This window comes from Haliaeetus albicilla, chromosome 13 (assembly GCF_947461875.1).
Source record: "Haliaeetus albicilla chromosome 13, bHalAlb1.1, whole genome shotgun sequence".
NCBI lineage: Eukaryota > Metazoa > Chordata > Aves > Accipitriformes > Accipitridae > Haliaeetus > Haliaeetus albicilla.
In genome coordinates this window covers 37,621,462-37,635,500 of record NC_091495.1, presented here as the reverse complement: position 1 = coordinate 37,635,500, position 14,039 = coordinate 37,621,462, and the positions used below count along the sequence as shown (strand labels likewise).

Below are 14,039 nucleotides of genomic sequence, written 5' to 3'. Positions count from 1 at the left end.
TTTAACTTAAACTCTTGACGCCGGGGAGGTAGCACCGGCTTCCCAGTCCGGATCCCACAGGGCAGAGCCCTGTCCCTTCCTATCCCAATAGGGACAGGAGCGCTCACAGCTCACGGGGAGCCCCGATGCCCTCGGCAAGGCGAGGGGCAACTCCAGTCCCGGCGGATTGTGCCTCCGCTTGAAACGAGCCCCCAAAAAGTACACGCACGCTGCAACGGCCAGAGCAGCCCGCGCCGGTGTTATTACTTTATTCCAGCTTTGAAATGGAACCAAAAGCGGAGCCGAGCATCGACCAGATGGAGAGTGTCACCGAGCGCACGTAACTGTCACCGACTCCCCCGGGGCTGGCCCCCACCGGCGATGCCAGGGGACCAGGGGCAGCAGCCCTGGGTTGAGAAGCCCTGGGCTTAAGCCCCCCCCCACCCCAAAAAGCCTGGGCACCCCCCAAAGCCCAGACGGCGGAGGAACCCGCCGTGCAGCCCCCCCAGAGCGGCGGGAGCCGCGGGCTGTGCCGGCGCTGGCGATGGCAATAAAGCGGCCAACAAAGCGGCGCGGGGACAATGCGGGCGGGGGGCGCGGGGCCACGGCCGCCGGTTGCCCTGGAGACCCCAGCGGGGCTTTCCGAAGGTATTTCCTGAAGAAAAAGCACACACATGCCCGGCAGCCCCGCTAATCCCAACAGGAAGCTCTTACCGGGACGCGGGGATTGGCTTCTTTCTTATTTAAAAAGCTCCTCGCCCTGCTGCCCCCCCACCCCACCCCTCCCGGCCTCGACGCCCCCAGTCCGGGCTGTGCTGGGGGGGGGGGGATGCCCCCAGCAGCATCCCCGCACCCCCGGGCTGCTCCCGGGGAGGGATGCACAGCCCCGGTGCTCCTTCCCTGGGGAAAGGCTGCAGCAGGGAGATGCCAGCGGGCAAGGGACAGGGGCAAAAGGTACCACTGGCTCTTTCTGGGGGGGCTCAAAGTACCACTGGCTCTTCCTGGGGGGGCTCAAGGCACCCGTGGCTCTTCCTCAGGGGGCTCAAGGCATCACTGGCTCTTTCTAGAGGGGCTCAAGGCACGCATGGCTCTTCCTCAGGGTGCTCAAGGCACCCGTGGTTCTTTCTGGGGGGGCTCAAGGCACCCATGGCTCTTCCTGGGGGGGCTCAAGGTACCACTGGCTCTTTCTGGGGGGGCTCAAGGCATGCATCGCTCTTCCTCAGGGAGCTCAAGGCACCCATGGCTCTTCCTGGGGGGGGCTCAGAGTACCACTGGCTCTTTCTGGGGGGGCTCAAGGCACCCATGGCTCTTCCTTAAGGGGCTCAAGGCACCCATGGCTCTTCCTGACCAAGCAAGCCCAGGAGGCAGCGGGCTTCTCCCCACCCTCTGGTCCCCGGATGCTTCCTCCTCCGGCAGCAAGAGGGGGATTTATGTACTGCTCCAGGCACTCCCACTCTTCCTAGCCTACACGTCAAATGAAGCAGCACTTAATTAACAGGCGTGTTGGTAGTTTGCAAAGCTGTCAGTATAAAACCACCCCTTTCCCCCCGGGACACCCCCGGCCATGCTCAGAGCTCTGCAGCAGAGAGGAGCCCTCGAGGGCAGCAGCTCGGGGCACAGACACTCACCCACCAGCTCCCCCCAGCCGTGGGACAGCTGGGGGTCCTGTCCATCCCGGGGGGGCACAAGGGAACGCCCCAATCCGCACAGGTGCCTATGGTTTTTTTGCAATAACCGATGGCTTTGCCTGGACCCTGGCTCACTGCCGGCGCAGGCAGAGTTTGCGTTCCTCTCCCCACATCGTTCCCGAGCAGCTCCGGGCTGTTGCACATGGAGGGGCTCGACAGCCAGGCAGCCCCCAGACACAGGGACACCCCCCTGGACCCCCCTCGTGTGGCTCCTCTCACCATGGGGCAGCTCGGCAGCCCAGGCTCTGGCAGAGCGCTGCCGCTTTTCCCAAAGACTCATATTTCTTTTTTTCCTCCTCAATTAAAAGCCGGAGTGACAGCATCCGAGTGGAAAGGCGGGAGGCGGGGAACAATGCCTGCTCAACAGGCTGGGAGGGGAAGGCCAGCAGCGTGATGCCCCAGAGGACACGGCGATGCCCTGGGGAGCCGGGGACTGAGTGGCTGCAGCAATTGGGGTCTGGGGGAACTGAGGGCTCGGAGGTCTGGGTGGGGGCTGCTGGGTCCCCCCCCAAGCTCCCGTAACGATCCTGGGCTGCTGCCATCAACAGCAAAAGTGCAGAAGGCTTCACCGCTTGGCAGGGGATCTCAAAGCTGCTCAGAGGGCTCCAGCGAGGAGTCAGCTCCTCCAAACCTGATCCCCTACGGCTCCCTGGGGCAAGGGGTGGGGAAACACCGAGAGCTGCAAAAACAAGGCGGGGGCTGGACAGCAGGGAAATGGGGAGATGGGGACAAAGCTGAGGGCCAGCCATCCACCCAGGGAGCGGCAGGGACAAGCCAAGGACCCTCGCCGTGCTGCCTCTGGGGATGCTGTGGCCGGTGAGGGCATGTCCCAAGCTCCAGCTGTGCCAAATAGCCCCAAACATTTGCTGCTGGGGGCAGGGGACACAGATTACAGCCCCCGGGTTCACGTGCAATGTTCCTGCCAACGCTGAGCAAGATCTGGGGAGAGGAGGAGGCGGCAGCAGCACAGCCCCATGCTCGCAGAGGCCCTCAGAGCTGCCCAGGCTGAGCACGCTTCCAGCCCTGGACTTTTGGCTCCTGTTGGGCCCGGAGCAAGACCCCCTGGATGAGCCGGGCACAACAAAGCCCCAGGAACCAGGGCCCCCGCTGGCCCCGCAGATGGGGCCGGGGGGAGGTTAAGCCTGCAGCCAGCTGGGCGGACGGCGGCACTGGGAAATGGGGCAGCCCTCTGCCCTCCGCCCCAACGGGGGCTCGGCCGCACTGGGAGGGGGCTGCAGCCCCGAGCTCCTCTGCCAAACCCCCCCTGCTCCGGAGGGTTGCATCCCCCTGGAAAGTATCTGCTGGACCAGAGTGGCCATCGGGGCTCAGCATGCCCCAAAATGAGCTGCCCAAGGCAGGACACCCTCCCCAGGGACACAGCAGTGCCTGGATCCCCACGAAAACCTGCTTGGCTGCTTTGCACCCCCAGCACCCCCCAGGCAGGGATGAGGCAGACTCCGAGCGGTGGAAATGCCTGAACAGCAGCGAGGACAATAGCAGACAAGGAGAGAGGAAAAAAATCCTCTCGGCAATTTTCTGCAGGTTTCTATTTAACCTGAAGACAAAGACCGGCTTTGTGAGGGAAGGCGATGGAGGTTGCTCATGGAAATTTCTTGGCTTTTCCCCTTAACTAGGGGTTTTTTACCACCTCCAAATTTAGGTAACTATAAAATGCAGTAAGTGCCCATTAATATTTTATTTGCTGCAGATTTTTCAGTAACCGGAGCGAGCCCTTGACAAAGGCAGAGTTCCCAAGCCCCCTCCCCATGCCACGAGGAGAGGCGGGCCAGTGATTGAAAATCCTCCTCTGCAGCGAGGCAGGGGCCGCTGGCCGGGCGCGGGGGATTACTCGCTCCCTGAGAAGGGAGCTTAGCTGCCTCAGAACCAGGAGTAAACTGAAACCCCATAAACATCCAGAACAAAGTCCAGGAAAGCTGCTGCCTCCGCCACGGAGGGGACCCGAGCTCGGCCGCCGCTGCTCTCTGGCCGGCGCGGGTGATGCTCGTGAGCAGCAATGTGGGGGAAGGACAGCAAGCCCAGCCCCGGGGACACGATGCCCCATGGCACAGGAGCTGAGCCCCCATCCGCACCCTGCGGGACCCCCAAACTCCCCCCAGGGTCGGATCCAGAGCCCACCCTGGCAGGCGACCTGCAAGGTGCCGGCGGCACGGCCCCGGCTGTGGGTCCTGGCCCAGGACCAGCTCTTCCCATCCCGCACGTCCTGCCGGGAACATTTTGTTCCCACCAGCCGGCCCCGAAGCCAAGGGACGGACTCTGCCCCAGCCGGGCTCCTGCTGTGGCACTAATTGGGCCGCCCTGGTGAGAACCGTGTCGGGAAACGTTTCCAGAGGTTATTGTTAGCCCTGGCATGAGGTTGGCGAGGAACCAGCTCCCTCCTCTCCAACCTCTCCTCCTCCACCGCCACCGCCTGATGCGGCTCCCCAAACCCTCCGGGGGGCTGCAGGGCTCCTTAAGCACCCCAAAACCCACCTTCGCTCAAATTAGCCCTTGGCTTGAACACCCCAACAGCTTTCCCAGCACCATAGCTGGGTCCGGATCCGCAGCACCGCTCTGCCGGTGGCACTAGAGCCATCCTTACCCCAAACACCACCAGGAAACCTCTTCCAGGAAGAGCAATCTCCTGAGAAAAACATGTTTACCACTGTCAACCGTATTATTTACAGAAGCGGGGAGTGAGCATGCCAGTGGAAAAATCTCGGAGATGGTCCCCGTGAGCGATGCTCTGCCCAGGCTCCTCTCTGGAGCCTGCAGCTCCCCAGGGACCGCGCGCAGCTCCGGCTATCTCATGGGATGTGTCTGTGACCAGAGTACCTGCTGCTCAAACCAGAGGCACTGACGCCAGCCTGCCAGCCACAGCATCAGGGCACACTTCCAGGCGGGATCACCCAGTCGTCCCCCACCGAGGCCAGTGCGGGGACCCCAGCCGCAGCACGGTTTGCTTGCCGGTGCCAGCTCCCACCCCGTCCCAAGCCCTGAGCCATGAAGGGACCGTGGGCACGGGGAGCACGGCTGTTCACCGGGGCACCACGCAGCACCGTGCCCACACCAGCAGCACCAGCAATCAGCCTCTCGGGGTTTTGGTGGGAGGAAGAGGGAAGGGGGAATGAGCCTTAAAAAGAAAAGCAGTACCCCACAGACCAGACATTCTTGGGTAATTAAAACCAAAAGGCAGTAAGTCAGAAAGCCCTGCGCGGCGCTGCCTGGTCTGTTTATTCTCTGCCTCACCGAGGGAAAGGCCAAGGCTTTGAAATGTTAGAGCAGTGCTTTCTGTCGGGGCCAGCTGTCTCCAGGGCCAGGTGACCCACTCAGACCATCCACCACATCTCAGGGTGTCACTGGGCTCCGGAGCTTTGCAGGGCTGCGGCAGGAGCAAACCCCCAGCCTGCCCGTCGTGGGCCACAAGCCCTTGCAAGGCTTTTAGGGGAAAGCAGTGATGAAAAGCGAGGGGGATGCCCTCGTCTGGGGCCGTGCTCTCCAGCCCCAGCGATGCCTCGCAGCGGTGCACAGATCAGGGCTGTGGGAACCGCCTGAGACAGACCCGGCTTTGAAGCCAGCCCCGTGGGGCATTCCCCAGCCAGGAGCAACGCTGGAGCATCCCGGGGGTCTCGCAGGGTGTGTTCAGCCCACGCGCTGCCAGCTAGCAAAGCCTCCACCGGTACCCTGCACCCAAATTCTAGTTCCCACCTGCTGAGCCCAGGATCACCCCAGTGTCAAGAAGGGGTGGGAGAAGGCTTCACCCACATCTCGGGCTGCAGATCATCACAGGGAAGCAAGCGTCGTGACAGGCAACGACCCCGCGCTGGGGCGACAGCCCCCGGGGCTTTGTATCCTTCTCCAAACCAACAACGTCGGGTTTTGCCAGAATTCCCCTCCTGGTTTAAAACGTCCACGGGCAACGCTGGAACCGCTCGCGCCCTTTTTTGCGCCCGCGCAAATTGCTCTCAGCAGACAACATGAGCCGCATCCCCACCAGCGCCAACCGACGGCTCCAAGGCAGCCGGACGGCCACGTGGCACCGTGCCGCTGCCGGGGGACGAGCCCGTGCCCCCCGCCGCAGCCCTCATGCCTGGCCCTCGCGCCAGCCTCTGCCTCTTCTGCAAGGGAGGCCGGCTATCTTATCGCCAGAAGCGAAACGCAAAGGACGAGGGAACCGGGCGTTCTCCGGCACGGCCGCGGTGGTTTGTTCGTCTTACCTTGGTCGGGCAGGGTAGGGGCCGGCCTGGCAGCTGAGAGCGCGGCTGTGACCAGCACAGCCCAAAGGATGAGGCACCGCCAGGTAAACATCCCACTGCTGCGGCTACTGCTCGGCGACTGGGCTCCGCAACTCCCACTCCATGGGGACACCGGGCTGGCCCCGGACGGGCGCGGGGGGGGTCTCCGCCGGGCCGTCAGCCCCTCCGAGCTGCGAAAGGAGGAAAACGGAGTCAGGACAGGGTGAGATGCATCCCCACATCCCACCATTTAGCCCCCTTCGTGCACAGCACAGGTCCGCGGGCGGGACGTGCTCGCCACGGCAGGCGATGCTCCTCGAGCAGCCCGGACAGCGAGATGTCCCTGGACCCGTGGCGGCAGGTCCCCGCGGACCCCTCCGCAGCCTGAAGCGACCCAGCGCTGACTGGCAGGGTTATGTTTTCCTGCATAAAAGCGCTGATGTGTCGAGAGTAAAACCGCTGGCGAAGCAGAATCGAATGCAGCAAAATTTCCCAGAACGGTGGGAGAAATTTTCAAATGCCGGTTAAAGGAAAGGATATTCCTGCTCTCCTGCTTTCCTCTTCCTGCACTTCGGGTTGTGCCGAAAAGAGGAACTCCCATACAGATCAATACGCCACAAAATTTTTGAAACAAAAACCCCCGGTGGCCCAAGCTGGGTCATCACGGTGTGGCAGTTCCCAGAAATTTCTTAGTTTTCTTTAACTTCCCTCAGATGAAAAATAATCTCAAAATCTTGACAAGTTCTGTGGGACAGGAGAGGTATTTCTGTTGGGCTCCAAAAGGCCACTTCTCCCCTGTGAGCACGCCTGCTGGCAAATGCCCTCCTGCCTCTCTCCCTTGTTTCCACAACATCTTCTGCCCCACACACCCCAAGCAGTGCCAGGACCCAGCCCAGCACCCCTGGGTGCTCCAGGACCAGCAGCACCCCACTCTGCTGCAGCTGACCCAAGACTTGGCTGCGGCAAATCCCACGTATCCAGACCAAAATCTGATGTTGTCCACGTCATCGTGCACCCCCGGCAAAGCAGATCCTGCTGCAAACCCCAGCCCCTCCATCTCCTATAGGATCTATAGGGCATGCACACAGCCAGCCCTATGGAAACGCCTTCCCGGAGCCGAAGGGGTTAGCCGGTGCCTCGGCCCCGCTCCCACGTGCGGCAGATCTCTTTCCACCGACAGCTGTTTTCGGAGTGGCCGTTTGGGGAGAAATCCCCTGGCTTCCACAGCCAATACTGCAATTCACTCCAATACGGCAATTTGCTCTCGTCCCTGCCAGCTCTCACACCGGGCTCTCCAGCCCACCCGTCCCCTCGGGTCCCCATCCCCTTCTCCTGCCAGGGGACCGCTCCGTGCGGGGAGGCACCAGAGCCAGGTTCTGGCACAGGGAGACCCAGCAGAGCCCGATGCCGGCTCAGGGTACCCCAGGGATGTACCCTCCATGGCCCTCATCCCTCCTTCCCTCTGACCGTCCCTCCTTCCCGCCACGCTGGGAGCACGGAGCTCTGCCAAAACATGTTTGAGGGGGACGCTGGAGCCAAAGCCCAAGCCCAGCCGCCCCTGGCCAACTGCTCCCAGCAGCGTGGATGCGAGCAAACCCCTGCGCTCCACCCCCGCGACACATCTGCAACTCCGCAGAAGCCTGGGACGGAGGTCCTGACACTGGCCGCCGTCAAATTGTCCCACTGAGCTTTGCCGAAGAGCTCGCCAGCGAGATCCCTGCCCAGTTAATTGCACAACCCGAGCACGGCCGTGCTGCTCCGGCCAGGGTGCTGCTGGCAGCAGATGCTCCGGGAGAAGTGCAAGGACCAGGGCGTGGACAGGATGATACCATCGCCGAAACCCTCCTCTAGGCTCTGGCAGCCAGAGGCAGGAGCACCTCCCCGGGGCGCAGCCGTTCCTCCGTGCCCGTAGCTCTTGCTGAATATCCCGAGCTCACCCCGTTCCTTTCCCGACCGACTGACGCTCCCCGAAGCCCCGTGCCGAGCTGTTCCCAACCTGCCATGTGAACAAGCGCTTCCTTTTGCCATAAGGCGCCCGTTTAAAGTATGTGCTGTTAAAAACAGTGAGTAATAATCGTAGTGAGTAATAAGCCGCTACTCATCTTCCCCACGCACTCGGTCCGTCGGAGCTCCGGACACCCTGGCCGCTGCCTCTCCTGTTCCAGCGAGGGAGCGAGACCTTTCGTTCCCCCTGCCTGAAGCACCGGCTTTTCCCTGCAGATGGGCTGAGCAGCCGCCAGAGCCAGCCCCACAGGGCTCCTGTTTAACACCGGGGAGCTCAGACCCCCTGAACAGCCTCTGCAGCCCAAGAAAACCCAGCCAGGGTGCAGGTCTGGGGGCTCTGGCTGCCTTCTCCCTGCCCCAACTGCTCCGGCTCTGGCCGGCGCGGGAGCATTTGGGACCCAAAGTATTGACACAAGTGGTCGGGCAGGGAAAAGCGGTACCCAGCAAACACTGGCGTTATCTCCAAGCGCCAGCGCTCCCAGGCGCCAGGCAGCGCGCTTTAAAATAGTTATTGAATGTTAACAATTTATCAGGGTTTGGAAGGGGGAGGTGGAATTCTTCGTGGAAAAAAAAAAAAAAAAAAGTCTTCTGGTATTTCTGGAAATTATTTTCTGTCTCTAAGTGGTTTTGTTTATCGACAGCACATGCTCCCCGGAACATGCCCTAATGCGGAGCGTCTGCGTGGGCCTCCCGAGCCGGCCCCGTGCCGAGGGGAGGGAGGGATGGAGGGATGGAGGGAGGGGAGCACAGCGCCTCCAGAAATGGCAGTTCCTGAAAAATGAGTCAGTGCTGGCTCGGCGCACAGCAAAGCCCTTCTCCAGATACACCTCAGAGCGAGCGCCTTCCAGCTGATTCAGGGGCTCGACAGCAGCATATTTCCATGGCATACGGATCGCTCGGCAGCGAAGAACTGCCCTGCGCCTGGGAGAGTCACTGGGAGGGAGAGGGAGGGAGGGAAGGACGCGTGCCAAGATCCAGAGGGAGTGCACGATGCCCGGCGCCCCGGGGCAGAAAGGGAGGTCGCAGCAGCTACGGCTTTGCTAAAAGGCAGACAGGTGCAGGGCAGGGATGCATCCTGCACATGGGGGTCAAACCAAGCATCCTGCCTGCTCAACAGCACCCTAGGAAATCCTGGTGTGCGGAGAAGAGTGGATGCTGGAGGGAAGAGCCAGCAAAGACCCTTCCCTCCTTCCCAGGGAAAAAGGGAGCCCCGGAGCCTGCCCCTGCCCCTGCCCCCCCAGGGCTCCTCTGCACCCACTCGGCAAGGAGGTGCGAAAGCGGGGGGGGAGTGCTCCTACCTGTGCAAACAACAGCATGGGTCTTCTCCGCGTTTATACAGCTTTTATATAAATCCCAACAGGAAACCGTATGCTCGGGAGGACGGCAGCTCGACCAGGGTGGGTCGCCGGCTCCTGCCGGGCACCGACCCCACGGCCCTGGCACACTGCAATTTACTGCTCAGGGGTGGATTCAAACCACTAAAAATGGAAGCAGTAAGACAGGAGCCAGGGCTAACTGCCCCTCAGAGACCTGCCTGCGAGGCTGCAATTACAACTGGCCATTACACCCACGGAGCTATTTCAGAGCGGTGACGGACACCCCTGTGCCCACCTGAGCACCCTCCTGGGGCGCACGGTCCCCGCACGCCCGCACGTCGGGGAAGATGCTCTCGTGCCGCCTTCGTACAGCCGTGCGTTCAGGAGAAGCAGCCTCTTGCAACCTGTCTCCCCTGTTGTCCTCGGGGACCCCGAGGGCTGCACTTTTTGCCTCTCGCCTCTCCCACGCCCGTGAGTCACCAGGCTGAGCTGTCCCGGGGACACGGCACAAGATGGGACCTTCCACGCTCAGGCGTCAGCCTGTGCTGAACATTTGTGAGCTGAGTGTAGCGGGGAAGCCCCTTCCAGTCCCACAGCTCATCCCTAGGAATGCATTCAAGGTGCCAAAAGCAGGAGCCGGTGCTGGAGCAGGGTGCCCGGCTGGGGCACCGGGAGGGGGTCAGAGCCCAGGCTCAGCCTGGGGTTTCCCGCGATGCTGTGCCGTCCCGCAGGGGAGCCCTGGGTCTGATCTCCCCGGTCGGCTCAGTGGGACTGGGTGGCTCTGGAGCGGGGCAGCTTGGCCTCCGCTCACGCAGCTGCCTCCATCCCGTCAGAGCAGAGCTGGCCCGTGCAGCATCCACCACGTCAGAGCGTCCCGGGGGCAGGCGAGCGCCGGGGTGCCTCGGCGCCAGCAACCGGCGTGTAAAGCAGAAGGCAGAAAAACAACAGGGCATGGCCAAATACAACAGGGAGAAGAGGCTGAGCTCGGCTCCCAGGTCTGCAAGGCTTCAGGAGAACCGTGGTGGGGGGCTGCAGCCAGCTCAGGGCCACGCGTCCCTCGGGGTGGAGAGGTGGTGACTTCCAGCGGGAGACCTTGCCTGGCACAGATGCCCTCCAGCTCCAACACACGGAAAGGAGACTCAGTTTTTCCTCTGAGGCTCAACATAAGCAGCCCTCCAGGTGCCCGTGGGGAAGAAGGGCACGCCAAAGGCAAAATTCGCGGGCGACACGGAGAAAAAGCCTTTCCCTCGCCCAGCGCTCCTTGCCCCAGCCTGCAGCTCAGGTCAGGAACTAAGTATTTGTTGAAATAAAAAGCAAACACAACTGCAAATCTAACTATAGGGAAAAACTATAATGCTTAAAGCAGACGCATGCTTGGAAAAATAAATATCCAACTGTGCAGCACACATACTGTGTTAACCCTTCCCAGCCATGCGTGCTGCAGCCTGCCGAGAGGCCTTACAGCTACCAGGGTATCTCTAACCACTGAGTTCACTGCACGCTGTGGGCATCCAGTGGTGAGGGAGCTTGGCACGTGGGGCAGGAGGGATGGAGAAAGGCCCAGCCTCATCCACAGATGTCTGTAAAACCAGTTCAGTTTCAGAAGCATCCTCAAATTCAGGGATCCCTACCCGAGGGCTTGATTTTCAGACCTGCTGAGCATCCATTGATACCCGCAAATCTCCACCCAGCTGGTACCACTGACTGTTCTGGGAGGGGACTGGTCGAGGACAGGGACGCTGGGACACAACCACAGCCTGCCATCATCTGGAAGAGGCAGAGGCCTGTTATCCAGCCTGGGAGGGGGCTGGATGGTGTCTTCACTACATTCAGCTCCTCCGAGGAAAGCTGCTGGGAGGCGAAGGACACACACTTCTCCAGCAAACATATCCCCAACTGTTCGCCTTTGCCTTCGTGCCCAGAAGCAGAAGGTCCCCAATGGGGGAGAAAGCTGCATTGCTGGGATGGGATGAGCATCCGCGACCCAGCCCCAGTCGAGTGGCCCCTTCTAGTGGCCAGGGCTTGCGGGGCCAGAGCAACAGAGGGAAACCAGCTGGGGCTGGGGGCAATACAGCTCCCTAGGTCGGTTTATGTTTTTAGGTAGATAAATAAACAGGGAGCTCCAGTTCACACCTCAAAGCAACCTGGGCTCCTTCCCAGCACGGCTGGGGCAGGCACCTCCCGCGCAGCAAAGCCCGGAGCCAACGAACGCGCACACGGGCTGCTTTTGCAACGGTGCTGCTCCTGCCTTCGCCCCACCAGGGCAGGGACTATTTATTTTAATCCTCTCTGAGCAACACAACGAAAAGGCAACAGTGCATGCCAGCCACCACAGAGATTAAGGGAGGAAGCGCTCCTGTGTGGGGGAAAATGGCTGCTAGCCAGAGCAGGGGTCTGCGGGGTCCACGCTCCTGCAGCATCCCCGGGGCTGGGCAGGGCGGCTGCCCCCCCCCACGCCCCCGCACGTCCACTCGCATCCAGCTGGTCAGCACCCAGAGATCTCCAGCCAGAGCAAATCACCGCCTCCGCCTGAACACAAATCCCAATTTCACTCTGGCTGGGACCCTGGCAGAGCAGCAGCCTCCGAGCCCGTCTGTTTTATTAACGCAAGCAGTTGGGCGAACCGCACCGTTAAGGTTTAAACATTGACGGGGAGGAAGCTGCACCAGCCAGCCGTGACACTCAAGACACGGGGCAGTAACTCAACAATCCGGGCAGAGAAGGGAATCATGAGGCGGCTTTGCTGCTCCTCGGTGTAACCTGAACGTGGACACGCTCTGCTCCTTCCTTGCACAAGGCCAGCTGGCTGCGACCGCGGCTCACGGCCCCAACGGCTGAAATCCCAAACGCCGCAAACGAAAACGCCCCCCGAAACCCACCCCGGTGCCGAGGGCTGCGCACGTCAGCCCAGCAGATTAACTGGGTATCGCACGCGTAGTCGGCCGCCACGCCGCGCTCCCCGCGCGTTCGCCATGGACAAACGCGAGCGATTCCCAGAGACCCGCAAAGAGTTGGGATAAAGGAGGCTCTCGGAGCCCCCCACCTCCCCGCGGGCAGCTCGCAAACACAAAGGGAAACATAAACTCCAAGACCGTGTTATTCCGAGCACCTCCGTCCTCAGTGACCGCCGCAACGCCCCAGGATCCGAAATCTTCAACAAAACCAAACGCAGCTCCTTTTCCATCTCTTTCTGGAAGCCGCGAGGCTCCCGCTTGGGAACTTTTTGGGAATAAGGGACGAGGCGGCAACTCGGAAAACAGCCCCCAGCCGGGCCCCCCTACCACCCCCCCGCAACCGGGGGCCGGGGGCTGCGGGGAGGTTTCCAACCTCGGCTCGACCCGAAGGACGGGCTCGGCCCCGCCGCGTTTCAAAACTGCCGCCCGCCGAGCGGCTGCAAACCGGGGGCTGCAAACCGGGGCCCCCCCCGCCACAACCACACCGGACGGCCCCGGTGTCCGCAAAGCCGAGGCTTCCGCCCCCCCCCCCGCCCCGCGCCGTCGAGCCACCCCCAAACGGGCGCACCGGGAGGTGGGGGGGGGGGAGAAAAAGGGGTTGGGGGGTCCGGCGGTGGCGGAGCCCCGCGGGACGGGGACGGCCCCCGGTCCCGGATCGGGCCCCCCCGCCGCCAGCCGCGGAGAGCACAAAGCCCTGCCCCACCGCCCCCCTTCCCCTCCGCGGTCCCGGTTAGCCCCGGCCGGAGCGCGGCGGCGGTACTCACCGGAGCCCCGCGGGCGGCGGCGGCGCGGTGCCCGCCGCTCCCGGGAACAATGGAGGGGGAGCCCCGGCCGGGGCGAGAGGCGCAGCCCCGCCGCCGCCGCTCTTACAGCGGCCGCCCCATGGTCGGGGCCGGCCCCGAGGTGGCGGCGGGAGGCGCTCCCGGAGCCGCGACCGCCCCGACGGCCGCCGCTGCCGTTGTTGCCGCTGCCCGCTCCGCCGCGTCCCCGCCGTGCGCCCGCCGCCGCCGGACTGAGCCGCTCCCGCACCGCCCCGCCGCCTCCTCCCGGCTCCTCCCCCGCCTGCCTTCCTCCCACCCTCCTCCTCCTCCTCCTTCTCAGCGGCCTGATGGGGCTTGTAGTCACCCCCGGGGCTGCGCTGCCGGCAGCCTCCCGCCAGTATTGGGGTTCCGGGGATCCCCGCGGGGTTCTGCGGGCGGTTGTCGCCCCGCAACCGGCCCGGGTTTGGGAGAAGCAGGCGCTCGCCCTGCCGCCCCGCGGGATGCTCGCCTCCGCTGCTCTCGCCTCCGCTGCTCTCGGTCGCACCGGGGAAGCCTCGGTCACCGTGGTGCGGGCAGGGGAGAAGGGACCGCTGCACCCCACTGTTCTCCCCACCCGGCGCCCAGCCCAGAGGCAGCAGCACGCAGGCAGCAAGCGTGGGCAGAGCTTTGGGCAGCCCGGAGCTCTCAGCCCAGCTCTTCTGCAAAGCAAGGGCCCAGGGTACCCACTTTTTGTGAGCGGATATTCAAAGGGTCGCCAGACCCAAATCCTGCCGAGGAGCCATCCAGGAACCACTGCTGCTGCAGCCTCTGCCCTTCCCAGCTGTGTACATCGGGCAACCTATCACCGAGGTTTGGAGCAGGAATGCGGCAGCTCTAACTCGGAGCACCCCAAAAACTCCCTACCTGCACAGGCAGCACATGCGCCTTCTGCTCAGTCTCAGCTGGGACTGGGCTGGGTCCCCAAGTCGAAGGGCAGAGTGGGATTTTGCCAGACCAGCGTAGCCAGCCTATCTGCTGTACTCTCCGACATGGGAGCCCACCCCAGAGATCCCCAGTTTGTGCAGCTCAGACAAGCTCCCCCAAAAGCTGGACCGACTCGGGGTGA

General features: G+C 62.8%; 1 protein-coding gene across 6 annotated transcripts in view; it reads right to left on the bottom strand.

Annotated features, from left to right (window-relative positions):
• Window positions 1-13,198, bottom strand: part of FGFR1 (fibroblast growth factor receptor 1) — a 31,277-nt gene extending 18,079 nt beyond the window's left edge. For 5 of the 6 annotated variants that reach the window (XM_069800904.1, XM_069800903.1, XM_069800905.1 and 2 more), the window contains exons 1-2: window positions 12,938-13,070; window positions 5,882-6,090 (exon numbers count right to left, since the gene is read on the bottom strand). In XM_069800904.1, the coding sequence (XP_069657005.1) occupies window positions 5,882-5,972 (91 nt within the window). In that variant the 5' untranslated portion in view covers window positions 5,973-6,090; window positions 12,938-13,070. Of the gene's footprint in view, window positions 1-5,881; window positions 6,091-12,937 lie in introns of all 6 variants that reach the window. The other variant, XM_069800906.1, reaches the window with a different exon arrangement.
• Window positions 13,199-14,039: the final 841 nt, after the last annotated feature.